Genomic DNA, 24,875 nt, shown 5'->3' on the forward strand with positions numbered 1-24,875 from the left:
CGTTTAGTATATTAGGATTTTTGTATTTTTGTTTGTTTTATTTGGTGTTTTTAATTGTTTTTGGTTTCGTTTGGTAGTCTCCCTATTAGTCATTGGGGCGGTCTGTGCGTTCTCGAAGATTTTCGCATTTCGAACACGTCGCAAGAATACCGACAATACCCCCTCTAGCACCTCAACGAGAGGGCTGCACACATTAGAGGTGGCGTAAATCGGTTTCTCGCGACGTGTTACCCCTATATCTGATAGAAAATTGACGAGTTTTGATGAAAGATTTCTGCTTAAAAGTTGGTGTGTGTGGTGGTGGTGGTTGTGGGGCTGGAAAACACATGTTCACTCCCCCCAAGGTGATCCCCCCCTTGGTTGGTGTACTTATCAGCCTCGGCATCACGTCGTAGATCTTTGAAAAGAAAACAATTGAAAATGAGATAGTCGATCTGGTAAGAGTGAGGGGCTGGATTTCAGCCGAGGTTCAAATGGTGAATGGTTGTTGCATGGGGAGATTAGGATTAATCTTGCTGAAATCTGATTGTTCGTCTAGTAGATCAGGGCTGATACCACGTATCTATCCGACAATGGATCTTGACAAATAGAACCAGGAGAATGCATCGACGCGATTAATCATCGACAGTTGTGGCTGTTACAAGGCCTTGCCCTCTGGCGTGCAGTTCCAGGCATGTTCAAATGCCTGCCACCCTCCTTCCGGCTCCTCGCACATCTTCATGTCGCTGACAACAAAGTCGTAGTATCCATCGGCAGGCAGCTTTCCCTGGTTGACTGTTCCGCCCATGGCAATGTTGATGAGGATCCTGAAATCTTCCATACGACGGGTGCCCTCTGGGATAGTGCCTTTCATAACAGGGCGACCATCAATGTACCAGATCATGCGCCCTCTCCACCCAGGTATGCCCTCTTCTTCTTTCCATGCGAAGCCATATGTGTGTGGTTGGCGGGCCAGGTCGTGTAGCTGCGTCTTGACCACACGGTGTTTTTGAGCATCTTCGCCGGTGTATGAGCCCCAGTGCAGGCACGAGTGGTTTTCCGTCTCGGCGTTCCAGCTCTCAGCGATATCAATCTCGCCGTCGGTTGGCCATTTGAATGGATCAGCTGGCAGCATCCAGTAAGCAGGCCATATGCCTGGTGCAGAAGGAGGTAAACACGTTGCCGTCAGGTAGCCACAGGGTCGCGACAGCGTTTGGTGCGATGTCAAACGCGCAGAGGTCCAGCTGCCATTGCCGACCAATGCACGCACTATGAGGCGGTTGTCGTAATGGAACGAGTTAGCCGGGTCGTCCGTGTACATCTGCTTCTCGTTGTTGCCCCAGCCATGGTCGCCAATCTCGTGGCGGAAGTTTTGCGACACCGGCGTCGAAGCGTCGAATGATGGCTTCCAGTATACCCTCTCCTGATACGGCGGAGGAATGTTTTGTGGCGGAGGCGGGGGCGGGGGCGGGGGCGGGGGTGCGGGTTGCGCAGAATGGGGGCGATTCCCTGGTACGGGCGGAGGACTGCCAGGTTGCGGCGTATGGGGCTTACTGCCCTGAGGAATGGGGGGCGGTGCGAAGGATTGCTGCTGCTGCGGAGGGGGCGGGCCCCATTGCTGTTGTTGCTGGCCCCATGTCTGGTTTTGCGGCGGGTACTGGGGCGGATACTGGATGCCCGAATACTGGCCTGGGCTTGGTGGAGGATAGCCCGGTGGCTGCTGTTGGTAGCCTTGAGGTGGCGGGTAGCCTTGTTGTTGCTGGCCCGGGTAGCCTTGCTGGTAATGGCCGCCGGACGGGCCTGTAAACTCTGAGAGTTTCGCCTTGCCTTTGGCCAGGAGTTTGTCAAACGTGCCGGACATTGTGGCTGATGCAGTAGGTCGAAAGATGATCAACAGTGCAACGTCTTTCCCGCCTAAGCCGAGCCGCTATGACGCAAGCGGGGCTGTTTGGTGATGGCGCACAACCACCATCCTTCATCGCCGTACCTGGAACGTCCACCAACAATGGACTTGAGGAACACATCGCGCAAACGTTATCTCTATCCATATTGTTTGTATTCATTTTAGACGTGTCATGTTCTAAGTTTGAGTCCACAACAGGCTCCTGTCTTTCTTGCTGTACAGAGGAGACCTCAGCACACAAGACACCATGTCCCTCGACTTGACATATAAGTGCCAACGCATATTTTTAAGAACGTATTGCTGAAAAGACACATTATTCTGCCAGTCCACCCCCTTCACGAACAAATATTTCTGTAGCTAATGCAGTATACACGTCTCCCCTTGTCTGCAAACAGGCGTTCACGTCCACGTTCATCCCCATCACACAAGTGACGTCATATTCCCACCGGCCTGAATGCCCCCATTCACCCACCCAATCACCCAGAGTTACATTTCCAAGAGCAGGGCTTCGCAATCTAGAACAAGCAGGCAGCGACGCCCAAAAAAATAAGAAACAAGGTCTCTGCGTCGTTTCCACGTATGCGCGGCGTCATTTCCTCCAGACCGTGAACAGACCACTACAACCACCACCCGAACCTGTTCTTCACTCAAAGAGCATAACTCACCATAGCTAGCTCCTAGGCTTTTGTTTCCTCGCGCCTCACCACTTCGACAATCCTCGCATTCCACGTCTCTTATCTGCAGCCCAACAACCTGGCATCAACCTTCAGCCTTCAAGAGATCACAACATGTCGTCGATACTCCATGCGCTCAACGACCTCTTCGCATCCCTGGCCGAACTAGCATGGTCCTTCGTCACGACCGCGGGCTCGCTCGTCGAGAAAACAGGCCAGTTTTTCGTCAACTTTGTATCCGAGTTCCTGAGCCTCATTGCCAACTTCATCCGGGGTCTCGTTGATCTCGCCGGTGGCATCGTTGGCTTCGTGCTTGGTGAGTCTTTACAGAAAGAGCATGCTTAGAAGAGAGATGGATGACTAACGGTGCAAAAATCAAGGCAATGTCCTTATGCTGGGTGTTGTTGCCGCCGCTGTCTTTGGCTTCTTGCATTACCAGCGCAGCCAGGGCAAGCAGGTTACGGTTGGAAACAAGAAGCTGAATTAGCTGTTGCTGCTACGATGCAAGCGGTGTGATCGAGGGGGGAGGAGAACGTCTCTTTGGTGCTGCAGATTGTCATGATACCCTTTACCGCAGCATTGGCCATAGTACTGTCAGCTAGCTGGTATGACGGGACAGCCTATGGTAATAAATCAGTTATTCATTATACTTGACCTCGAACAACAGTTTCTTTACTCAGAGTTTATTAGTCAAAGGTAATCAAGATTTGTTTCGTGGTTTATTGGAGTGGCGTGCTGCAGAGGTGCGACTCGCAATGGTGTACACTACACATATAGCACGTTGGATTCATCAGTGTATCAGCTTGAACACACACAGACGAGCACACAACCACACTTGAGACCAGCAAAAAGGCAGAAAGTTGTAACAGTTGAAAAAAAAGTTCGCTTATTCAGGCAAGACCAGCCCTGTAATCCTCGACCATCGTATCTTTCATCTATCGTACACATCGTGTTCATGCCCCCCAAAGCCCTGACATCTCAAAGTCTCAAAGTCGCTGCTAAAAAAACTAAACAATGAAGATTTAAAAGAAAAGAGAAAAAAACTGTATCTACAGAATACTGTTATCGGCACAAGTAAACGCACCATTAACTTTTGTCGTGGCAAAAGTATGCAGCAGCGCATCGATACTAGCGTACATTCCCGGGCCGACCATGAAGAGCGTCACGCACATGATCAAGACGTTGAAAGCGGCCGTGAGAGACTTTTTCCAGGTAGAGCGCCACCTGCCGTTCTTGTTGAGGTCAAACCAGAACAGAACCGTGATGCCCCAGGTGAACCATGAGAGCAGCAGCGCGGCAGAGATGTTGAGCAGCGAGCTGAAGACGGGGATGGCGTTGGCGAGAATCCAGACGACGACCCAGAAAAGACTGACGGAAAAGATCCAGCTGAACCATTCCGTCTTCTTGCCGACGTCGGGGGTGGAGACGGAGAGGCGACGGCCGGCCGAAGTCTTTTCGGAAGAAGACATGTTGACGGTGGTCCCGCTGTTTTTCTTGGCCTGACGCTCACTGACCTTGCGAAGGAAGTAGACGTGGAGGTAGCGGGCTGCTGTCATGCCAAAGACTAGACCGGTTCCGAGGAGTCCGATGAAGATGACGCCGTAGGAGGCCTTGGCCATGATTGTGCGCAGAGAGCCGAGGGCAGGTGACGCGACCTGCTCGCCAGACAGTGCGTAGACGACGGCAGCGACGATCACGTAGATCGTGATCGACGAACACTTCTCGATGATGATAGCCTTGGGGTAGTCGCGGGAAGGGTTCTCCATTTCGGCCAAGACGGTAGGAAAGGCTTGGTTGCCGCTGAAAGCAAAAGCAATGTTGAGGAACGCAGAGGTTGCTTGGGTAAAAGTCGGGTTTCCGATCGCCCTGAGGTTGAGCGGAGCTTCAGGGTTGCGCGGACCCTGAACACCCAATGTGATCATGACGATCATGACGGTGGAGAAGATGGAGATTGTGCAAGGCCAAGACGCCCACGATACGAAGCGCATGCTGTGAGGCACGCACATGGCCCACATGGCAACGGCGGCGACGACGGTAAAGGCAACTGTGCAGGTCGCATGATCGCTAACGGTGTTGAGACCGATCGAAATGGTGACGACTGCCGAGGCACTGATGAGGGCCATGTTGATCAAGAAGCCAATGGCGAAAACTGCCTCGAGCCAGGGACCGCCAAGAACGCGACCGTAGTCAACAATGTTCAGCATGTAGGGATACTTTCGCCAGTACTGGACCAGGTTGTACGCAGTGTACAGACTGAGGAGACCCATGCCAATGATACAAACGATGCCTGGGAAGAAACCGAGCGTGTTGAGGGCGCTCGGCAAGGACAGGATACCAATTCCAATTTCGTTGGTCATGAAGATGATGACGGTTTGTGTCGTGTTGAGCTTCTTGCTGTTTGTGTCGTTGGGGCGGTTACTGGCATTCTGGATGTCTGCAACGTCGCCCAAGTTTGTGTCGTCTCCGGAGGATGCCGCGTCGTACTTGTCCGAGTTTGCTATGTCCTTGTGTCGCAAAGGGTCTTCCGGGTCGTGTGTCGGGTCTGCTGCAAGGGCAATGGTGGGTCGGTGGGCAGATACAGGGAGCGTATCGGTAGCGTTGGGCTTGGTGTCGACTTCATATGTTTGTTGCATGGGAGTGTCGCCATGGGCAGCCGTAACAGGTTTGTGGTCCATGATTTCAAGAGGCAACCAAGCACTTACTTCTGCATGAACAGCGTCTGCGGGATAGTTTGACAAAAGACAAAGGGGGTGGCAAAGATGGACATGAACAGGCCAGATGAGATGGGGAGCGGGGGAGATGTGGACATGCTATGTAGATGGATGTAGAGCGAGATTAAAGGCATGGCAGCTCAGCGTGGAGTAGCCCGAGGACATGGAGAATTACGTACTACGAACATTGGTGCAGGACAGTAGTTGGTGGTAGCGCGGTCGCGTAGACGGTCAACCCGAATCTGGGGCTGTGCGCCCAGTGGCCAGATAGTGAGTAAAACAGGGTCTCTTGGGTGCGTGGAGACGAATGGTTCTTTTACCCACTTTCGGTATGTGGGCCTCGACAGTGGGCGTGGCGATTTAAGCTGTTAGTAAAAGAACAAACAACACGGCATTGTGATTCGTGTACGCCATGCAACGCGCGCTGCTTTTGACACCGTGCCCAATGACCCCAAGGTGACAAGACGTGGTGATTGGTGATGCGGAGAAAAGCGACCGAGTGACGTCTGGTGTTGATCTTTTTCGGGAGTGACCGCCCTAGCGAGAGCCGCACGAGAGGGTGCTTGATCCGCGCCGAAGCAAGCCGGTCTTGGCCTTGCAGTTTAATTTAGGGTCCCAGAAATGGGCACCGTCGTCATATCTCCGGCCAGCCAAGAGCGGCCATCTGGTTCTCTGGCAGCCTCAGCCGCATACAAGCAGGCCAACAAGCAAGGCTCGAGCCGTCAACGAGTTGGATTCGGGAGCGCCAGAGGGATCAGCAACTGCCGCTGCGCTATTTTCTTCCAGAAGATGGAGCGAAGGCAGACGTTGCAACGTTGTGCATTGATCTTGGGGTCAAATTTTTTTAGACGGTAAAACATCGGCCAGCGTCGCATGAACCGACGGGTGTCGCATCCAGTCAAAAGTGAGGCGCTGAGTGCCAAGATGGTGGGAGGACTTGGACATGCAGCCAAAGAGCCAAGCAGACCTCACAGTGGCCTCACACCCAGCCAGTGCGATATTGCTAAATGTAAAAGTAGGGATGCGAGCGCTGGCACTCTGGTGGGCACGCCGAAATTCTTTCCAGAGAAATATCCAAGGTGGACGAACGATGTAACGGCACTGAGTCGTGGGACGATGGTTGCTCGATTCAGCAGATTCTCGATACCCATCGCGTGCGGTGGAGAAGTGCAGCGGCAGTCGCGTGAGGAATGCACAGGATGGGGAGGTCCACATGGAAACGATACGCGGGATAAATCTGGGTCCGGAGCATCCTTTTATTATTCTGGGGGTGTGTGGTCAGGTACACGGTCGCTGCATCTCTGGGGTCGCATAGGGTGGCAGTGCGTGGGTACTGGAGTATACAGAGAGTCAGCCATGACATTGGTAGAGTTGTTGCTGTGGGAGTCGCTGTCGCTGTCGCTGTGACTGTGACTGTGACTGTTGCTGGCGCGGCAATGTGTTGCTCATGGCTCCAGATGCTGTCATGTTAGCAAGCACGTGACGACCGAAGCGACAACGATTGGCCCGAGGTGAGGGCGCGGTGCTTCATCATAGCCATCGAATCAGGATGTATATCAGAGACGATGACCAGTGACAGGCGTGATGGCAGTCTGCGTTGCTCGCGTTGTGTGTCTTGGGGGAAGATGGTGTGGAGAGTGGTGGAGGTGCAGGTGGGCAGGTTACGCGTGCACGTGAGTCCGTGCATTGGTGCGCGGTCCGAAGTCGCCCGGGCGCCAAGCGCGCTCTCCCCAAGCGGAGAGGGAATAGGACAGGCATAGCACTGGCACCAGCACAATGTGTGCTAGCACATACATAGGTGTATGGCGCAGGCGGCAATAGTGCATCGCATTTGGGGGCCACAGCATTCCCATGCTGGGCTCAGGCGTGGCTGGTGCTGGGGGCCAATGCCGGCTGTCGTCATTCCCGGCCGTGATTCCGGCTGGGGCGCCCCCCAAGAGGCTTGGCACCTCATCATGCTCCCCAAGGCCATCCCACACACAGGCGCCCGTCGACCAGCTGCCAGCACCCAGCACCCAGCACGGCCATTCCCTGCTTGGCATGTGGGAGAGACGCGCAGCCCTCCCCCCCCCGACGCTCATTTCTTGAAACCCGGGCGGGCAATGGCCCTGCTCCACTCGGACTCGACTTGCCTCTGCCACAGCTCTGCCTGTCCGCTCCATCTTTTTTCCACCCCGTCACCGTCATCGAGCCTGCACCTGCAAGTTATCGATCGACCTCATCCGCGTCTTCTGCCCTCCCACTCCATTCCGCCGCCCGTCGCTCTGCGTCATTCCTGTTTCTGCCCAGTCGCTCGTTCGGTCAGCCGCTCCTGCTAGCTCCTGGCCTTCTCCGCGCTCACCATGATACCCCGGACCGCCCTCTCGGCGCTTCTCTACACGACCACCGTCATCGCCGTGTGCACCAAGCTCGAAGACTGTCCCCAGTATGAGCCTCTCAAGACGGACGAGTGCCAGCCCTTTCACCACTTCCTCGCACGCGGCTCCACCTCGCCCTACCCTGGCCACGTAATCGAGACAGTCGGCAAGGTCTGCAATGCCCTCAACACGCAGGAGAATCCAAAGGCCTGCGGCTACGAGGACGTGCAGTACTGGGCCATGAACGGCGGCGAGAAATGGTGCATATCGTCGCACGAGGGTGCAGTCAATGGCGCCGCGCAGATGAGAAACTATACCGAGCGCTGCCCAGACAGCCATCTGATTGTCATGGGATTCAGTCAGGGTGGCAGCGTTATGCTCGACGTCCTCGGCGGCGGCGGCGGTCCTCTTTGGGGGTGCGACCAGGCATCGAATCCGAGCATGAACATTACCAGCGCTCCAGGCTCCAAGGGTATGCACCTTGAGTATCGTCGGTCGCGGTGTAAATACTAACTTGCCTACAGTTGCAGCTGCACTCGTCTTCGGTCCCACGAGGCGCTCCGCGAACCAGACCTGGACCCGTGGCGGTGGCCAAGTCTCAGATGGCGGCGCTCCTCGAACGCCCGAACAGAATGCTGGTCTGAAGCCCTATGCCGACGCCGGTATCCTTCGCGAATACTGCCAGCCGGGAGACCCCATCTGCGCTCCCCACACGGACAACAAAGACATGTCCAAGCACCTTGACTACTTTGACATCTACGGTGACGAGGCAGCCAACTGGGTCATCGAACTCGCCAGGAAGGCTGAGCGCAAAGATCAGACGTCGGGGGCCAAGAGCATGCTACACCAGACCATTTCGCACTCCATCGCCAACGTCTTCATTGTCATCTTTGTGCTCTGCGCACTGTAGTAAGTCCATCTCTTTCTCTGTCCCAGATGTAGCATAGATGCGCAATAGACGTTTGGGGCTTTGAAAACGTGAACACGACCCGCCAGTACATGCATGGGTGCTTATACTGTCCAGTTTTGCCGTCAGGAAATTCGCTGTGTGGAAAACGACTCGCTTCCCTTCGTATTCGCGCGTCGACACTGCCGAAACCGTATGAGGGCGATATGCACATACAAGCAAATGCTCGTCTTGGACTATGCTTGGCACCAACAAAAGGGTATGCCGTGCCGCGCACCCGCCCAACCAAAACCAAAAGAGGAGCAAGCGCCGGGGGCGCAACAGACTCCACACGCACACTGTACGGACATGATGGAGGGAAGAGTGCGTAAGTAACCAAGTCTCTGAAAAAGAGGAGACACTTCTACATATAGGCATTTGGCGGGGAAAAGCGCCAAGTTCTCTTCTCACTGCATCCTGTTGTATACATATAGCACCCTTTATTACCAGCCGACCGGCTCGGCGAATCAGCATTAGCATAGCGAATTTTCAATCAACCGGTTTCTCTCTTGTCCCGTTGATTTCAGTCTCGAATAGTCTCAAGTTTAGATTGTGGGCTGCTGAGGGTGTCTTGGCGTTGATAACGCAGCTTTTACGGTGAGCCAATCAAGATGCATTCAACGGCGAAGAAACAATGTCCTCAACATATTTCTTTCTTCCTGTCTTTACGTACTTGTACAGTCTACCCATGCTTTTTGTATCTGTAGCTGTTATTGTTCACCGCCCCCAGACGTACTGCTGGTAAATATGTTGGCCACATAAGCACGTGACCGAAACAGCAGCCAGTACATGGTGATGGAGATGGAAAAAATGAAAATGACCACTGCGAAGTCGTTGATTGGCCATGCAAATAAGCATATGTAGAATTCTATAATAATAGCAGTGCTTGGCAGCCAGGAAGGAGGGTGTTGCGGTAATAATAGTAGCGCTTACATATAGCGTTCGTGTTCGTCTTGGTCCCCTTCCCTTGTTTAGTTAGCTGGTCGTCACGTGCTCACGCGACAGCATGGGGTGGGCACGAGGCTAAGTGAGGCGGGTGCCAAGATCAGACTTGTGTGTATGTAAGCAGAGAGAGAGAGAGACCAAACACGATGACAGGAATAGCAACAACAACAACAACAACAACAAGAAAAAAAGTGGTTTATACTATGCAAATACTCGGTAGATCCGATACCCGCATCTTGGAATTGGAATTCCGGAGTGTGTTTTACCGCAGTACTTAATGGTACGTTTCTTTTTTCAAATTATAGAATGACTATTGCTGTATTTGAGTGTATGCTTGCATGCAAATAGTCCTTGCGCTGGATTTGGGAATCGCAACCTGGTGCTAGAGTTCCGGGATAGAGCAGTACGCTTAGTACGTCTTGTAAGTTTTTTTTTTTTTGGATTGCTGGCTTGATTCTACTAACAAGACTTCGGTTGCTGCGTTGCGTTCAAGGACGCAGCGCTCAGACGCCGTGCCATGCCCGTGCGCACACGCCATAACACGTGGGCCGTGGGCGGATAGATTGATTGCATCACGTCACGGCTGGAGCCGTGTATGACAAGGAAGACAGAAAAAAACCGAGACAAGAGCTGTGCTATTGTTATATGCGTTCCCTTGAACAAAGTGTATGTGTGTGTGAGAGAGAGGACCACAAGGTTTTGCTCCAAGTATGGGGATGATGATCATGCGAGTGTGGCGTATGCAAAGGGGGGGGGGTGCAAGCCAAGTAAAGGGGGCAAATTAAAAAGAGGGGGAAAATAGCCATTGGGTTTTCAGCCATGGAGGCCTTGTTACCGTCGCACTCTCTCAAGAGTTTAGAGAGGCGACGGAGCTGACAATAGAGTTTCGCTACGCGCAGCTCGGGTTAGCTGTGGCGAGACACGATGCTGCTGGTTGGTGTCTTTTTTTTTCTGTCAGCCTCCCCTCGGCTGGGTAAGCATGGCGGTCGACCGACTTGGTTAAATGCCGCATATGCCGCCGCGTTTTCAAGGCCTCACAATGCTTCGTGGAAGGGAAATGCTCAGGCAGTAGCAACAGACACGGTTCACGTCGCTTGTCAGAAATCCTGAAACTCGTACATGGCTGTCAGTTGTCGCCGACGCGGGATCAATGGCACTAGCAACACCTCGTTGGAACCTACATGTACATGCGCGCATGCCCTTTGTTCGGCTGCAAGACTAGACATGTATGGAGACAAGTCGTCTTACTCATGGTGACGGTTCACGGCGATTCGTGTAATGGCTCGCTTTTGAAAGCACCGGACGGCATGCGGGCATCTGACATACATAGTATACATGCACAAAAGATGCATTTCCCCCTACACCTATAGTAAACTGGAATTATGAAACTAGATCGATCTGCGAAAAAGACGTCATATGCGGCCAAAAGTCCAGAGATCCATTGCCGATACGGGCCACATGTAATCTCTGGGGGGGGGGTGAGCGAGTCATGTGCGGTGCTTACCACACAGACCTTTCTGACGCTGAGACACTGTCTGTCCATTTTTTATGTTGGGCCCTGGTGTGGGGACCGAGTTATGCATACACACACACCCACAGCCAAGAGAGAGAGGTGTGAGATCTCACAGCAACGGCGGGAGAAGGGGTGGGCGTGTTCGGAAATTTCTCTGCGCGCGCACGCAACGAATGGGGGCGCTAGCTGAACTCTCGCGTCGGGTGCTAAACCCAAAGTTCGGCGTCGACAGTGAACTAGGCGAGGGCCGTGGGCACTCTGTGTGAAACTTGATGGGCGAACTACGCGTGCAAGTAGCCAAGGTCATCCCGTCTTGCGGTTGTTGCCCACGAGGCTGGCTGGTCAGTTAGACTTTGCGGGTGTGTTATCGACGCGTCCAGGGCCCGAGGATAAGGGTCACATGCCGATAAGATAAGAGGTGAAGGTGGAGATGATGGTGGTGATCAGGGGTAACGCACGGGCGCCGAATCGGCCATGCCTGGGTCATAGTATTCACAATCGTCAGTCTTATTTGCCCATTTGGTTTCATAACAGGTGCAAATGGGTTAGCCCTTGGTCGTCACTAGTGCCCTCATTCCACGCAGAGGGAGAAGCATATTAGCTCGCAGGGGCCCCAAAAGACCATTGCGCCGGTTTTCTTACTTTCACTCAGGTTTGCCCACCTCCTACTCTTTAACATATCCCTACGCCTCCGCGCGAAGGAGGGAGAAGCACCCGCCAGCCATGTCCTTTGCCAGCGCCCTCTCCGACCTGTTCAGCTGCGGACGGTCGAGAAAGCAGCGCGAAGCCGAGAGCGGAACGCTGGAGCACGACGACAACGCCGCTGCGTCCGAGCCTACCGCCCACCAAGCACCAGCTACACCCGCCGCACCACCCGTTGAAGAAAAAACAAGTCTCAAGCTCGACGACCACGCGCTACCTGCGCAAGAAGATGCCAGCCGCATTCCCTACACCGCGCTCCCGGACATCCGGCCCACCACGGCAACAAACTGGATTGGCGACTTTGCAGAAGACCGGGAGGTCGAGCTATCGGTAGTGCCGGAGAAGGCGAAGCCCAGCGCCGGATGGGTCGTCGAGAAGAGGGTGCTCGTCACTGCAAAGTCTTCGTCTACCACCAAAGACACAGACGAGGCCAAAACATCCGTGCCCCAACCAGAACCAGAGACTACCTACGTCGCCCCGCCTGTTCGCTGCCCCACGCCCGAGCAAGAGCCCTGGAACTCTACGCCAGCCGCTCGCTCGCCCACCCCCGAGCCTGTGTCTCAGCCTCAGCCCGAGGTACGCAGTGTGTCGCCGGTTGCTCGTGTCGCCACGCCCGAGCTCGAGTCTGAGCTCGAGGTACGTAGCGTGTCGCCAGTTGCCCGTGCCGCCACCCCCGAGGCCAAGCTGGAGCCGGAGCTTGAGGCCCAGTTTCTGGCGGACCCGTTTGAGTTTGCGCCTTTCTGGAGCGATGAGACCGCGCTGGAGCTCGAGGTCAAGCAATTCACCATGCCTGCCGAGGACAAGGTCGTTGAGCCTGTTGCTGAACCCGAGATTGTTGAGCCTACAGTTACTGAGACCGTAGTCGTTGAGCCCGTTGCTGAGCCTACAGTCGTTGAGCCCACAGTCGCCGAGCCAGTCGTTGAGCCTACCGTCGTTGAGCCCACTGTTGTTGAGCCCCAAATCGTAGCGCCTGTCATCTTGGCTCCCAAGAAGACTACACCACCACCAACTCTTCTTAACATGCCTCCCGGTACGTCGACAGCTTAGTAATTCGCGAAACACACTAACAACATGCAGAGGTACGAAACAAGATTTACGAAAAAATGAGCGAGGAGGGACCCATCCGAATGTGCCGCCATGACGACCCTGCGTTGGTGCTCCGTGATGGTGAATCTGCACGTGCTCCCAAGCGTCAGTTTTACAACTTCACCCAGGTGTGCCGGGCCATCCGGAATGAGTTCTTGCCCGTGTACGCGCGCAAGACACAATACATCATCGACCTATGGGGCCAGAAGTCGAACCTGGACAAGGTGGAGAATCTCAAGGGTGAGGTCCACATGGACATTGACGCCGCTTGCTTCGACATGGAGCCCATTGATTTGCTGCCATTGCTTCGCAGCCTTAACCGCACCGGCCGGACCGACTACCGCTTTACATCGACCGAGGGCGTGGTCTTCAGGAGCATTTCCGAAATCGTCGGTGAGCTGAACAAGCTCCTCCCCGCCACCAACGGCAGCAACAAGAACTGGCTTGCTGCTGTTGACGGACCGATGAAGAGGATCGATCTCCATCTCTTCCCCCACGACGACATTCGCCAGTACTACCGATTCCGGGGTGCCGAGCCGCTGGTCCGCGTAGTGTACCCATCGGCCAAGAGCGAGGAATGGATGAAGCAGGCTTCAAAATCCGCAGAATACGAGGCGTACCTGCGCAAAACGGGCCTCGAAAAGTTCCAAATGCACGTCGTCATTGGCCATGCCTCTCGACGAACCATCAACGAGGGTCGTCTGCCGCTGGACTGGCGAATGAGCTACCAGCTCCCCCGACCATCCACCGACCGCACCCCTCGCATCTCCATGGACATTGCCGCAGCCCGCATGTCCATTGACCGATCTGCTCTCAACTAAAGCTTTTCGACGACACGAAAAAAAAACATGCCCTTGGAGTGGGACGTAACCTTTTTCTTTTCTCTCCTTCTGATGATTAAGACTTTTATGTATGAGTCAAGGACACCAAATGTGCGCCTTGTGGGGATACGAAGGCGTCGGGTGCTTAAACAAACGCCCTCAGTAACTTGTAATGTACTATAGGGAGCGTTGCTACGGCGCGCATTGTTTCAGATACCTTTGTTTTTTTTGCGGCGGATTACCCTTTTTAGGCGAGTTCCTATTATGGCTGATGACGAGTCGTCTGCAGCCGTTGTAGGCGGCCTCATTTGCATCTCATCCTATTTAATCCTTGTCTACAACCCCCCACACCTGGAGGCTATCTTGAGCTATTATGAATGTGCTGTGACTTGTATTGATGGCTGATGCACAGCGTACAGACCAACAGCACACGCCGCAATCGTGCATCCCGACGTGGGATACCGATGACCCGCTCCAACAGCAGGTCTCGGCTCTTCTCAAGCGTCTCCCACGCGACATCTGCGGCGTCATAGCCCTAGGCGACGACGGCGTCCTGCGCAGCCTGACTGCAGACCGCAAGGTCCTTGCAGCCGAAGGCTTGAGTAAGTCGTATAACCTCCCCACTCTCCCTCTATATTTAGTAGTGAGGCTGAAACTACTAACACAATGCCCAACCCAACCCAACAGCTCCGGAGCTCACAGCAGCCTTCCTAAGCCGCTTCCCGCCAGACTACCGAAGCAAAGTCACGGTGCTGGCTACCGCTGATGGCACAAGGGTTCCCAGGGAAAAGTGGTTTGCGCCCGCTGCGGGCATCTTGCCTGCGCCTTTGCCGCGGGAGCGTGTCGATGAGATGAGAAGCTATAGTGAGGAGAGGAAAGCTGTGTTGAGGAAATATATCGCGGACAATGAGAAGTAAGTGGTGGTGTGCTGGGGGAGAGGTGAGAAGGGGATGCTGATGCTGATGCTGATGCTGATTTAGTGCCGTGGATGTAGATGCGGTGCTTGATTGATAGCTGGGTGTTTGCATAAATTCGAGAGTGATGATAATGTATAGGCCATAGTGATGGAGAATGCCATAATGCGTGGTGTGGGTGCTCGATGGCACCAAATCTTACGCTCCTGTAGCTCAAACTGTAGTACGTTCATGTCAGTGCTGTCAATTTTTTTTGAATACGTGCCCGGTTGTAAGTAGTTCACGCTTGTCGGTCTGACAATGCTTTTCGCTTTTTGAAACACGCCAGGCAGCCCTGAGAGGTGACCATTTAACGTTTCTGGTAATCTTTTGTTTTTGTTCTCCCGTCTAGACTGTTGGAAAAGGAAAGGAAGAAAATTTCAAAGTATTGGATGCAGGGAAGATACAGAAAAGGAATTGGGGGGAAAACGAAGTTTCTTAGTTGACTACCTTGACAATAAGCTGCTTCTTTTTTTTCCGTTCTCGTGTGTTTTGTACAGTAAGTATGCATGTTATGAATCGAGTGGAATAACTCTCAGACCGTGTTATAGTGACCAAGACTATCCAAGTTTGAGCAAAATTGTCGTGCCATGATTTAATATGCTGTGGACGATCAATGCCCTTCTGGGCAATGGACTTGTTGGTGCAAAGTGACGTGTTAGGATAGTGGCCGCCGCGAGCCGCGAAGGGTTGGCGTGCCATGAACTTCACCACTCTGGCGGGGCCACCCCACAACAAAAACACCACCACGTGCGCAGCTTCAGTGATCCACTCTGCCTCTCTTATCACCTCAAAGTTAATATAATTTAGACAGCCCGTCAAGCCAAGCCTTTACCTGCCTCTTTTGTAGTCAATCCGCCCCCCGGATTCTGCCGGCGCGTATTGTTTTCCGAGCACCCGCATGGCGAGATTCCCACCATAGAGGTGCGGAAATGCATCGCTTGCCCTGGATTTTCCTTTGACCGTTTAGCAGCGCCGCAAGGCCCACCAATGGCCATGGAATACATGGTGTTGCCGTACATCTGGATTAAACTCGTTTCGCGGCTTTCCGAGACGTGGACATCTTCGTTCGGATGGCGCCCGAGAGCACCCATGTACGCCTCTACTCGTTCTAGTAAGTCCTCCAATGGCACACTTTACTTGTTCTTGGCAACGCGGGATGATCATTTTGGTGGCAGCCCTTGTAAATAAGCACAATGAGAGATGGGAAGCCAAGGTACAGTCAATGAAATAGCTTGTACTTCGCCCTCAAGTCCCGCTTTCTGAGGCTGTCGGATTCCCATCTGCGCCTACTTACATTGAGGGCATCTCTTTGCGCCTTTCTTTGGCAGCCACTTGGTCGAGATGCGTTGCCTCGCTACTCTCACGGCTTTCCTTCTTGCTCCAGCTGCCGTCTTTGCGGCCTGGGGCTACACGGATGATGGAAGGAACTATGTCATTGACACCAACGCAAACCTCATCGTCAAGGTCAGCAAGACCAATGGCGACATGACGTCGATCAACTACCGCGGCGTTGAGTACAATGGTCAAAATGGCAAAAACTCGCACGTCGAGTCTGGACTGGGCGCAGGCACCGTTACCATTAAGCAGTACACAAGCCCGGCCAACATCATCAAGGTCACGGTGAACGTCGGGACGCTGGTACATACGCTGGTATTCCGCTACGGCAATGCAAACGTGTACATCTTCATGAACAAGAAGGATACCAGCATCACCGTGTCACGATACATTGTCCGCATACCCGGAAACATCTTCACCAACAACCCCAACGAGGATACTGACTGGGTTCCGGATGGTGCTGGAGCCATCGAGTCCGGCGACATCAATGGCATAAACGGTCAAACATGGTCGAAACATTACTCGGGTAAACTGTACGGCCGTACAATGGACTACGACTGGGTCGGCTATACCAACCGCAATGTTGGCATGTACTTGATTCGCTCGAACCACGAGAAAGCCTCCGGCGGTCCTTTCTTCAGGAGTCTCGTGCGTCGCGGCGGCTCCGGCGGACCAGATCTTTATGATATCTATCACTACAATATGGGTAAGCTTTCTTTCTTCTGCATTCTTGGAAAATTGACTAACATGTTACAGGCCACACGGATGTGATGCGTTTCGGTCTTCAGGGCCCTTCGGTGCTTCATTTCACTGACAATGGTGCTGCGCCAAACTCCAACCTCTTTGCTCGCAATGCAAACTGGGACTGGTTTGATGCCCTCGAGATCGACGGCTGGGTTCCTGCTAGCAGACGTGGCGCTGTTGCCGGCGTGGGTCTGGCCAACATGAAGAGTGGATTTCAGTATGTGGTTGGCTTGAAGAGCGATCAGGCGCAGTACTGGACTGCGACGACCGGTGCTTGGAGGATTGGCAACGTCCTTCCAGGAACCTATACCTTGACAGTGTACAAAGGCGTACGTAATCTTTGGAGGATGATTCTCACATCACATGCTGATCTAGTCTTTAGGAACTGGAGGTCCATACAAGTACTGTTAGCATTGCTGCCGGCAGCACTGCGACCCGCAACACAATCACGTGCAACGACCCCACCGATGTCACAGCCATCTGGCGCATCGGAGAGTGGGACGGAACACCCAAGGGATTCTTGAACTTTGGAGACACACCCATGAAGCCAACATACATGCACCCATCCGACACCCGTCTTGCGAACTGGGATGCCGGAAACTTCATCATTGGCACTACTCCCGTCTCAAGCTTCCCCGGATACATGTGGAAAGACATCAACAACGACCACATTGTTTACTTCCGCCTGAACGACGCCCAGCTGACCAAGGGCGTCAAGATCCGCATCGGAGTCACGGAAGGCCAGGCCGGTGGACGGCCCACGATCACTATGAACAGCTGGGCCGCAAAGCTGCAGTCGGACAAAGGACAAGGCGACACCAGGAGTTTGACCGTGGGCACCTACCGCGGCAACAACTACATCTACGAATTCGATGTCCCGGCAAGTGCGTGGGTGCAGAGTACGAGAGAGTACCAGCTGTTGAAGATTAGCGTTATTTCAGGGAAGACGGCGTCGGGATACCTGAGTCCTGGTGTTAGTTTCGATGCGATTGACATGATTTCTGCTTGAGCGGGCGCTGCTTCGTACTGGTCGGCCGTCTGCTTTGTTTTTGAGAGTCATGCCGATATATAGCAAATTAGTCATTCACTGCGGGCAATCTAGCTCCTCTGTGTTTTTAAAGCTGGAGAATCTCTGCACTGAATCACTGACGACAAGTTGGAAATCTCGTGATTAATCCGTTTCCTCGGTTCTGACTTTACAGCCGATTGGTAGTTCAAAATAGTACCGCCGCGTTTGTGAAGAAGACCAATGTCGTGAACGAGGATGACGCTGAACCATCTCCTTTCGTGCGGCTCCCATCAGGTAAGGCACTCTGCTGCTATACTATTCTAGCAATTACCACTCAACCCGAAATGCGCAACCGCGTGTAAAATGGTGCACTGTCTAATGTCTCTAAGTCGATCCGATCCGCCTTCTCTATAAACTTGCAGAGCAACATGGTAAAATACAATACGGACAACGCGCTAGTACATATCCAACTCAAACGTTAGTCACCCGGGAATTCATTACATACATTCCTGACCACCTCGCCATCATGCCGGTCAGCCGGGAAATACAGAACAACATTTGTCGCATGATTTTAGAGATATTTTTTTTTCCATGCGTATTCAAGTCTCAACGACGCTGTGGCTTTCGTCTTCACATTTTTCACCATGAACAGACACACTGAATGCAGCAGCCATGCAGAACGTGAGCGTGAAACCCCCCCAAAAAAGAAAAGTACAGTGCTGTTGGAAACCTTTTTCGGCGTGCGAATACGCTGATAGGACGGATATACTTCCCGCGCGTGAGCCTGCCGTCGTCATCGGCGCCGTGGCTCTGGTTTTCCCACACACACACACTCAGAGGCAAAGTAGGCGACAGGATCACTGGCTAGTCGTGGTAAAACAACATCTCCGATACTACCCATAACCCAGCGTTCACTTGTGCTCGTGTACAAGAGCAACATGCAGACATCCAATTGCAGAGATTTTCTCAGCACAGTTTCCAGTTCAGTCAGACTTGGTGCCGCAATATTCGCCGTGCAAAATCAAGATGCAGGATAGGGAACGGCGAAAGGGGAGCTACCTATGCAGACTACTGGCTATGGATCTAGTAGGGACACTGGCGTGATGAAGGATGATAGCTGCAAAGCAGTCAAGGCTATTGAAAATGAGGCGGACGATGTATGATGCACTCATGACAACTACACCTACACCTACAAGCCAGTCTCGAGTACCACCGTCATTGCCACTGCCACTGCCACTTTCCCCCAGGCAAGCCGTATGCACAGTGATGTAGCATGACGCAGACATGAGACCGTACATCCAGCCAAGCAACAGCAACAGCAGTGGCATTGGCAAGCTTATGCATCGTAACGTCAGAAGAGACCAGCTCGATGTATCTTTTTCCTTCTCCAGAAACCAGGAAGGAAATGTTACCACCACAAGTCCTTGTCTCACCAACGAACGGAAGCAAACGAAGTAATGCCACGTCACGACGACGAGGACACTGGATTTTTTTCTCTTTCTTTCTCTCAATGCAAACCAGTCAGATAAGCAGATGAGCATAGAATTTGCATCTGAATTGGGGAATATGTAAACTATACAAGACAAAATTTCCAAAAAAAAACGAACGAACTGTGGCTATGCGCAGAGACAAAGGCAAAAAAAAAAGAAGAATGAAATAAAGGCTCAACGCTGAATGCTCAACAGTGCTAAAAACGCGGTGCTCTCCCCTTTAGGAGGAAAAATGGGGGGGAAAAAAAGAAAGAAAGAAAACTCCTGGGGACGTGATACGCTACTCTTTAAAAAAAACACTGATCAAGTGTACATACATACATACATGGGGCTTGGTTGGTCGTTGACTTGCTTGCTTACTTGCTTTCCTCCGAAAAAATACATAGGATGATGGTAGTAACCACTGTGATGAATCTAAAGTTTCTTCTAATAAGTGTGTGTCGTGTTTCTGTCTCTCTCTCTCATTGTTGTCACGACACCCGCACTGTCATTACCGGTTGCAGTCTTTTGTCCTTGTCCTTGTCCTTCCTCTTCAAACGTCATAACCTTTGCAGCTCCTGGGCCCAGCTCTGCTGTGTCTGGCCCTCGGGGAACATGCTGGTCACCACCTTTCCAGTCTTAAGATCTAGATGGGCCCCTGGAGGTAGCTGGGTGTGGAGCCCAGGGCTACTGCCACCGTTGTTGTTGCCGTTCTGTCTGGGATCTAAGAACTGGCCGTCCCCGTTGGGCGCGGGAGGGGGAGGCTGGGAATTTGACCTGGTTCGCCAGTGTTGCTCGTGTCCACCGGTGAAATGTTGGTGTGAGTTGGGTGTGAGGCCATCAGGCTGGAAGGTTGATGCGCGTGGTGGTGCGTAAGGGGGATTCCATTGGCTCCTTCCTGTTGCCTTTTCGACGTAATACCATCGCTGGCTCTGGGCGTCGTAGTCTTGGATCCAGCCCTCGGGCAGCGAGGGGCTAGGTGGTGGTGGGTGTTGGCCAGCGAACGAGGCCGGGCTGCCAGGGTAGCCACCCTGTGAGGGCGCCCGGCCGTGCTGTTGGTAATGTGACATTTGGTGGTAGCCGTTGGCACGAGGGGGAGACCGGTTGCCGCGCTTCTGTTGCTCGAACTTGTGGATTTGCTTTGTAATGTAATCGTCGGCCCGCTGAATGTAGGCTTCGAATGCCATCCTGGCGTCCTTCCGATGCTTAGCCAATTTGAGACTGAGATGGGTGAGCACGATAAACGAAGATGGGACCGGGAATAGTAGTCGACAGATGTGTTTCACAGCCACAGCTGGGGGGGCATGCTGGAGCATATATAATGGCTCCAGGACGTCCCCCCCCGCCCGCGCACACGCGTCAGCCACCTGTTAGTGTTAGCCACATGGATCCGACAGCACCACCTCCCAAAGCTTGTGAGCCGCGCCATCACCACGCAGCAATTTCCTCAAGCGGCGCCACATTTCCCTGTATTAGTATAAGTGGTATGGCGTCAAACATGGTCCGATTGGTGCAGACAGGGGCGGTGCGGAAAGAACGGAACTGTGGCTTTCAATCATGTGGCTTTCGCGCCTCGGCTAAGACCAGCTAGCTTGCCGGTTTCCGTGGCGCATGCAACAGTGGATATGGCAGCCAGTGCTAGGCGTATAAGTCATTGCAGACTGTGGCTCAAAGGATTATTTTTTCCTATTTCCAGTTGTGTGCACGCTGGCAATCAGGTCTTGTCCTGGTCGAAAGACCCTCTTCGGCTTCTTCTCGGCGGCTCCCATTCACCCCGCCACTGTGTCACTCTTTATAATCTCGCACAACCGGATGAAGATAAACGGACCGTACTCGAAGAGGCTCAAGGGAAACCTGCTCACTTAGTACGTATCAATCTCGAACAATGTACGGCTTACACGACCATGGATCTCCGTCAGCGACTAGGAATGGTCCCTTCTTTTCCCGGTGGTAATCGGTCGGCGAATACCCCCATCCGGTGAGATTGGGCCTTGACGAGGAACACGAGGGCATAAAGTAGCAGCATGTGAGGATGCTGTTTCAGCACCCCACCTCGATATCTGCCATCTGACAAATAGCATCGCAGCCAGCATGTGCGTTACACCCACTTTCTGTTACAAAGCTAGTCTCAAAGTGTGGCGCTGAGTGTTTGACTGAATTCCCACGTGTGGCGCTAACTGCGAGGTAGAACGAAGATCTCGAGTGACCCGGGGGTATTTCCGGAGTTTGATCGCCGATTACGACGATTTCTTTTTGTTCATGTTATGCCCGCTCTCCATATCTCCTTTTGAACGCACTGGCATGGAAGTTGTGCTTGGCGCCGCTTATCTGTGTGAATGCTGCGAACGGTCGATGAGTGTCAAGTCGCATTTTCGCCCAGTCGAACCGGTGCTTTCAATCGATACGCGTCTCGGAAAGATTCCACGTCGGTCGAGGCCACATGTCTACGACAATGCTGCACTGTTGCCTCCACACCGCCGTGGCCATGGGCCCTGACGCTAGACTCTGGCAGCTTCACACGAGCGGCCGGAACGGTGCAAGATGCGCTCCAAGCGCCGCGATCTGTGAGACGGGAGGGACTCCCCCAGAACTGTCATGAGCATTAAGCCTCCGCGCGTTCACCGGTATGAGCTTGTTAGGTGGAGAAAGGACCCCAGACCTGCTGTGGCTTGTTGTCGAAATGCGGAGACTGGTTCAGGTTAGATTCAATGTCGAGTCCAAGTCTGCTTATGGCGCAGTATGCACCTAATAATAAGCATGCCTGCGAGCTGTCTGCATGGAAGCCCGGGCAACGACTCGTACCAGTTGATGGCGGCAGCTTATTCTGACCGGGTGTGAACAGGCCTCCATCTTCCGCTGCAAATGTAATTCGCTGTTTGCCAGCAGCGAAACCAAGGAATGTATTTTCAACATCCAAACGTTGGAAGACTTAGACGAGATCGTTGGTGCAGCGATGACGTGGACGGTAGCTCCGGAAGCGATATGGGTTAGTGAATCTGGACAGCATGGCGCCCTTCTACGCAATGCTCGCTTATTGTGGTGTTAGCCTCGTACGTTGGCGCATGGGTGGGACGAGGTGCTAGCGATCTGGAACCGCCGGCCGTCATAAGCTTCAGTGTGTACTCCGAGTACGTGTTGGGTGTATGTAATGCGCAGCGTTGTGGCCTAGTGCACAAATCTGTCGCGTCACGTGCATGACATCAGCGTCACGTGCGTTTGCACTAGCCGTTGGTTCAAACATGAGTATGTTTCTCCCATTGCTCCTTTTGATTCAAGGAAAAACTAGCCATTTTAATAGGCATCAAGTATCACGTACATTATTTCGATGCCCTCATAAAGTCGCCACGGAGCCACTTTGGTGCACCCCGTCTGACAAAGATCATGTCGTTTTCCGTATCAAGCCCCAGTGAACTAAACCACTCAAGCGCTTCCTCTGGCACATGCGGTAGCCTGGTGACAGATATGGCGCATTGCTTGATCCAGTAAGTCGGGCATTTTGGGTCCAGGACCAGCTTCATGCCGAACAGACTTGGCTCCTTCAACTCGACGCTCTTCAGCTCGTTGTTGACTGCCGCTCTCCACTCGGATTCGTAGCCAAGAAACAGCTCATTGAAGACACTGCCGCCTTTTCCAAAGAATTCAAAGTCCAGCCCGGGGGTGTTGAAGAGTCTGAGTAGAAGCGGTCGAATTTCGATAGGCGTGTCATATTTGCCGCGGCGCTCCACTTCGGTGCGGATGGTGAGCCAGATGGAGATGGCATCACGAGCAATGGCAAAGTGACCAAAGGTAGGATAGATGGCTTCCAGGTAGTCTTCCGCATCACGGATGTGTACGGAGATGGCGCGATCCTTCAGGTACAGTGGGCGAAACTCCTTGCGCGTCTGGCGAGAGGCCTGTGTCAGGCTGTAGTAGCCACGGACCTCCCAGAAAGCGTCACTTGTGGTGGCTGCATTGCGCCGACTGACTTCCTTCTCCACAAGACGGTCCTTGTCGTATGCGCAAATAGCATATATCCTGTTGCGCACCTCTGCGCGCTTGTAAGCTGAGAACGGAATGTGCCGAGGTTGTTTTCTGTACCTAGTGGGAGGTCGGCAAAGCCCAACGTCCTCCGGTGATTAACCGTGGAAGGGTTCGATGACATTGTGACACTCATGGTCCAGCAGCCGAATCCTTTTTTGACGCGCAAAGGATCTCCTGGGGGTTTGCAAAGTCAGAAAGGTATTGTAGAAAGGGACGCGCATAGAGGAGGGCGGCCAGCAGAGGATCCCGCGACTAACGTGAATTAGGCAGGACGTAATATAGCGCAGTCAGAAAGATACGTAATTTCCTTGTCGACTGCACAACCACAACGCTTCTTTGTACATGACGCCCAGGCGGCAACGCATCAGTTCTGAACGATACACACTGTGCTCTCCAGCGAATTCTGCTCTCGTTTTTGCAACCTGGCCAGGGAATCTGTCTCTGTACATGAAGGAGTACCTACAAGAATGTTCAGCCCGTAGCTGATTGATCATCATCGGCTTCCTTAGCCCGATTTCTGCGGCGCCTTCTAGAACGACACAGCCACCAACTGCTGCCAATAAAAGATCTTTTCCTCAGTTTTTGTCCGGCCTCGATGTATAAAGCCTTGGCAAAAAGGCGTACATCGTGCGGGGCATGTAATGTGCCAAGGATGCATGTCACTTGAGCCCAGGACAGCGGTTCGCTCTGGGCAAGTGGCAAAGTAACGAGGAATTCCTTGGCACACGGAGGCATGTATTCACAGGGCTGGTAGTGACTTCGGAGTAAAGGGAAGGATCGCTTTGGACTGCAGTGGCAGTATCGTTGGCTGGTGTCGTCAATCAACCTTGGCCTGCAGCTACCACACGCGAACGTTACTTACACGGGTTTCCTCTTGGCTAGCACGAAGACTTTCGATATCCCATGACTATGTGCTATTCACGGCGACAGTATAACCGTCACCCTATTGCTAGCGCTCATTCGCTACATATCACATAGAGCAGCACTCCAACAACAGTTATCATGGCAGAAGCGTCGGCCAATATTTCCAATGAGCCAACATGCCAAGCCAGTGAAAGTCCAGCAAACCCAGAGCAACCAGAAGAAGCGAACCAACCCGAAAAACACGGGGCACGCTCATTGGATAATGAAGAAGCAGCTCTGCCTGGGAAACAGAAGATAGATAAACTGCCCCTACCTCCAGGTAAAAACATCATAATACCCCAGCTCAACTCTCCCGTCCTTGGTTTGAAGAAAAAGAAAAAAAACTTACTTTTACTCAGAATTCCGCTCCCTCCTCAAGTACGATACTACGAGTGAATTCATCTTCATCGACTACTACGACCTAGAAGCGTACGTCATCATATCCCGCAACAGCCACGACTGCACTTTACCGGCGACACAGAGCACCACCAACAACAACAACAACAACAACAACGACAACAACGACAACAACGACGACAACAACAGCAGCAGCACAGTAAAAGACGAAACGACTACTACCGAGGAGAAGGAGGATGAGCCCATGATCGTCGTAGACCTAACCGTACTCGACCACCAGCACGGCTACGGCACCCATCTCGATATTTTCCCCTACATCTTCGTCTACCTGCACTCCGAGCACGTGCGCTTCAGCCTCAAAGCCGCGCGGAACGACGACATGCTGCTATGCGTGGATTTCATGAACAGCGTCGTGATGCCAAACTAGGTGCATTGGAAAAAGTGG

General features: G+C 53.0%; 11 protein-coding genes across 11 annotated transcripts; 7 read left to right on the forward strand and 4 right to left on the reverse strand.

The window, feature by feature from the left end:
* Positions 1-505: 505 nt before the first annotated feature.
* On the reverse strand, positions 506-1,843 carry SETTUDRAFT_150565 (glycoside hydrolase family 16 protein; the record flags this gene model as incomplete). Its single annotated transcript, XM_008026600.1, has 1 exon — positions 506-1,843. The coding sequence occupies one exon, from the start codon at positions 1,838-1,840 to the stop codon at positions 638-640; it is 1,203 nt and encodes a 400-aa protein (XP_008024791.1). The 3' UTR covers positions 506-637.
* An 827-nt stretch (positions 1,844-2,670) lies between these two features.
* SETTUDRAFT_130827 (uncharacterized protein) lies at positions 2,671-3,222 on the forward strand (the record flags this gene model as incomplete). The annotated part of the gene is made up of 2 exons (XM_008026601.1): positions 2,671-2,872; positions 2,937-3,222. The coding sequence occupies 2 exons, from the start codon at positions 2,671-2,673 to the stop codon at positions 3,041-3,043; spliced, it is 309 nt and encodes a 102-aa protein (XP_008024792.1). The 3' UTR covers positions 3,044-3,222.
* A 72-nt stretch (positions 3,223-3,294) lies between these two features.
* Positions 3,295-5,231, reverse strand: SETTUDRAFT_150569 (uncharacterized protein; the record flags this gene model as incomplete). Its single annotated transcript, XM_008026602.1, has 1 exon — positions 3,295-5,231. One exon carries the CDS (start codon positions 5,229-5,231, stop codon positions 3,606-3,608), a length of 1,626 nt encoding a protein of 541 aa, XP_008024793.1. The 3' UTR covers positions 3,295-3,605.
* A 2,205-nt stretch (positions 5,232-7,436) lies between these two features.
* SETTUDRAFT_168996 (carbohydrate esterase family 5 protein) lies at positions 7,437-9,069 on the forward strand. Its single transcript, XM_008026603.1, has 3 exons — positions 7,437-8,096; positions 8,149-8,533; positions 8,649-9,069. Exons 1-3 carry the CDS (start codon positions 7,610-7,612, stop codon positions 8,728-8,730), a joined length of 954 nt encoding a protein of 317 aa, XP_008024794.1. The 5' UTR covers positions 7,437-7,609; the 3' UTR covers positions 8,731-9,069.
* A 2,682-nt stretch (positions 9,070-11,751) lies between these two features.
* Positions 11,752-13,979, forward strand: SETTUDRAFT_47297 (uncharacterized protein; the record flags this gene model as incomplete). Its single annotated transcript, XM_008026551.1, has 2 exons — positions 11,752-12,760; positions 12,808-13,979. 2 exons carry the CDS (start codon positions 11,752-11,754, stop codon positions 13,635-13,637), a joined length of 1,839 nt encoding a protein of 612 aa, XP_008024742.1. The 3' UTR covers positions 13,638-13,979.
* A 47-nt stretch (positions 13,980-14,026) lies between these two features.
* On the forward strand, positions 14,027-14,770 carry SETTUDRAFT_168997 (uncharacterized protein). The gene is made up of 3 exons (XM_008026604.1): positions 14,027-14,239; positions 14,325-14,550; positions 14,618-14,770. Exons 1-3 carry the CDS (start codon positions 14,035-14,037, stop codon positions 14,646-14,648), a joined length of 462 nt encoding a protein of 153 aa, XP_008024795.1. The 5' UTR covers positions 14,027-14,034; the 3' UTR covers positions 14,649-14,770.
* A 755-nt stretch (positions 14,771-15,525) lies between these two features.
* On the forward strand, positions 15,526-17,681 carry SETTUDRAFT_150577 (polysaccharide lyase family 4 protein; the record flags this gene model as incomplete). Its single annotated transcript, XM_008026605.1, has 3 exons — positions 15,526-16,634; positions 16,685-17,001; positions 17,055-17,681. The coding sequence occupies exons 1-3, from the start codon at positions 15,935-15,937 to the stop codon at positions 17,679-17,681; spliced, it is 1,644 nt and encodes a 547-aa protein (XP_008024796.1). The 5' UTR covers positions 15,526-15,934.
* A 1,575-nt stretch (positions 17,682-19,256) lies between these two features.
* On the reverse strand, positions 19,257-20,544 carry SETTUDRAFT_168998 (uncharacterized protein). The gene has a single exon (XM_008026606.1). It carries the CDS (start codon positions 20,464-20,466, stop codon positions 19,711-19,713), a length of 756 nt encoding a protein of 251 aa, XP_008024797.1. The 5' UTR covers positions 20,467-20,544; the 3' UTR covers positions 19,257-19,710.
* A 942-nt stretch (positions 20,545-21,486) lies between these two features.
* On the forward strand, positions 21,487-21,756 carry SETTUDRAFT_161110 (uncharacterized protein; the record flags this gene model as incomplete). Its single annotated transcript, XM_008026607.1, has 1 exon — positions 21,487-21,756. One exon carries the CDS (start codon positions 21,487-21,489, stop codon positions 21,754-21,756), a length of 270 nt encoding a protein of 89 aa, XP_008024798.1.
* Positions 21,757-22,328: 572 nt separating this feature from the next.
* Positions 22,329-23,344, reverse strand: SETTUDRAFT_169000 (uncharacterized protein). The gene is made up of 2 exons (XM_008026608.1): positions 23,228-23,344; positions 22,329-23,177 (listed from the first exon to the last, which is right to left on the reverse strand). The coding sequence occupies exons 1-2, from the start codon at positions 23,289-23,291 to the stop codon at positions 22,468-22,470; spliced, it is 774 nt and encodes a 257-aa protein (XP_008024799.1). The 5' UTR covers positions 23,292-23,344; the 3' UTR covers positions 22,329-22,467.
* Positions 23,345-23,847: 503 nt separating this feature from the next.
* On the forward strand, positions 23,848-24,857 carry SETTUDRAFT_47302 (uncharacterized protein; the record flags this gene model as incomplete). The annotated part of the gene is made up of 2 exons (XM_008026552.1): positions 23,848-24,353; positions 24,433-24,857. The coding sequence occupies exons 1-2, from the start codon at positions 24,173-24,175 to the stop codon at positions 24,855-24,857; spliced, it is 606 nt and encodes a 201-aa protein (XP_008024743.1). The 5' UTR covers positions 23,848-24,172.
* Between the last annotated feature and the right edge of the window lie 18 nt (positions 24,858-24,875).

This window comes from Exserohilum turcica (genome assembly GCF_000359705.1).
Source record: "Exserohilum turcica Et28A unplaced genomic scaffold SETTUscaffold_19, whole genome shotgun sequence".
Classification (NCBI taxonomy): domain Eukaryota; kingdom Fungi; phylum Ascomycota; class Dothideomycetes; order Pleosporales; family Pleosporaceae; genus Exserohilum; species Exserohilum turcicum.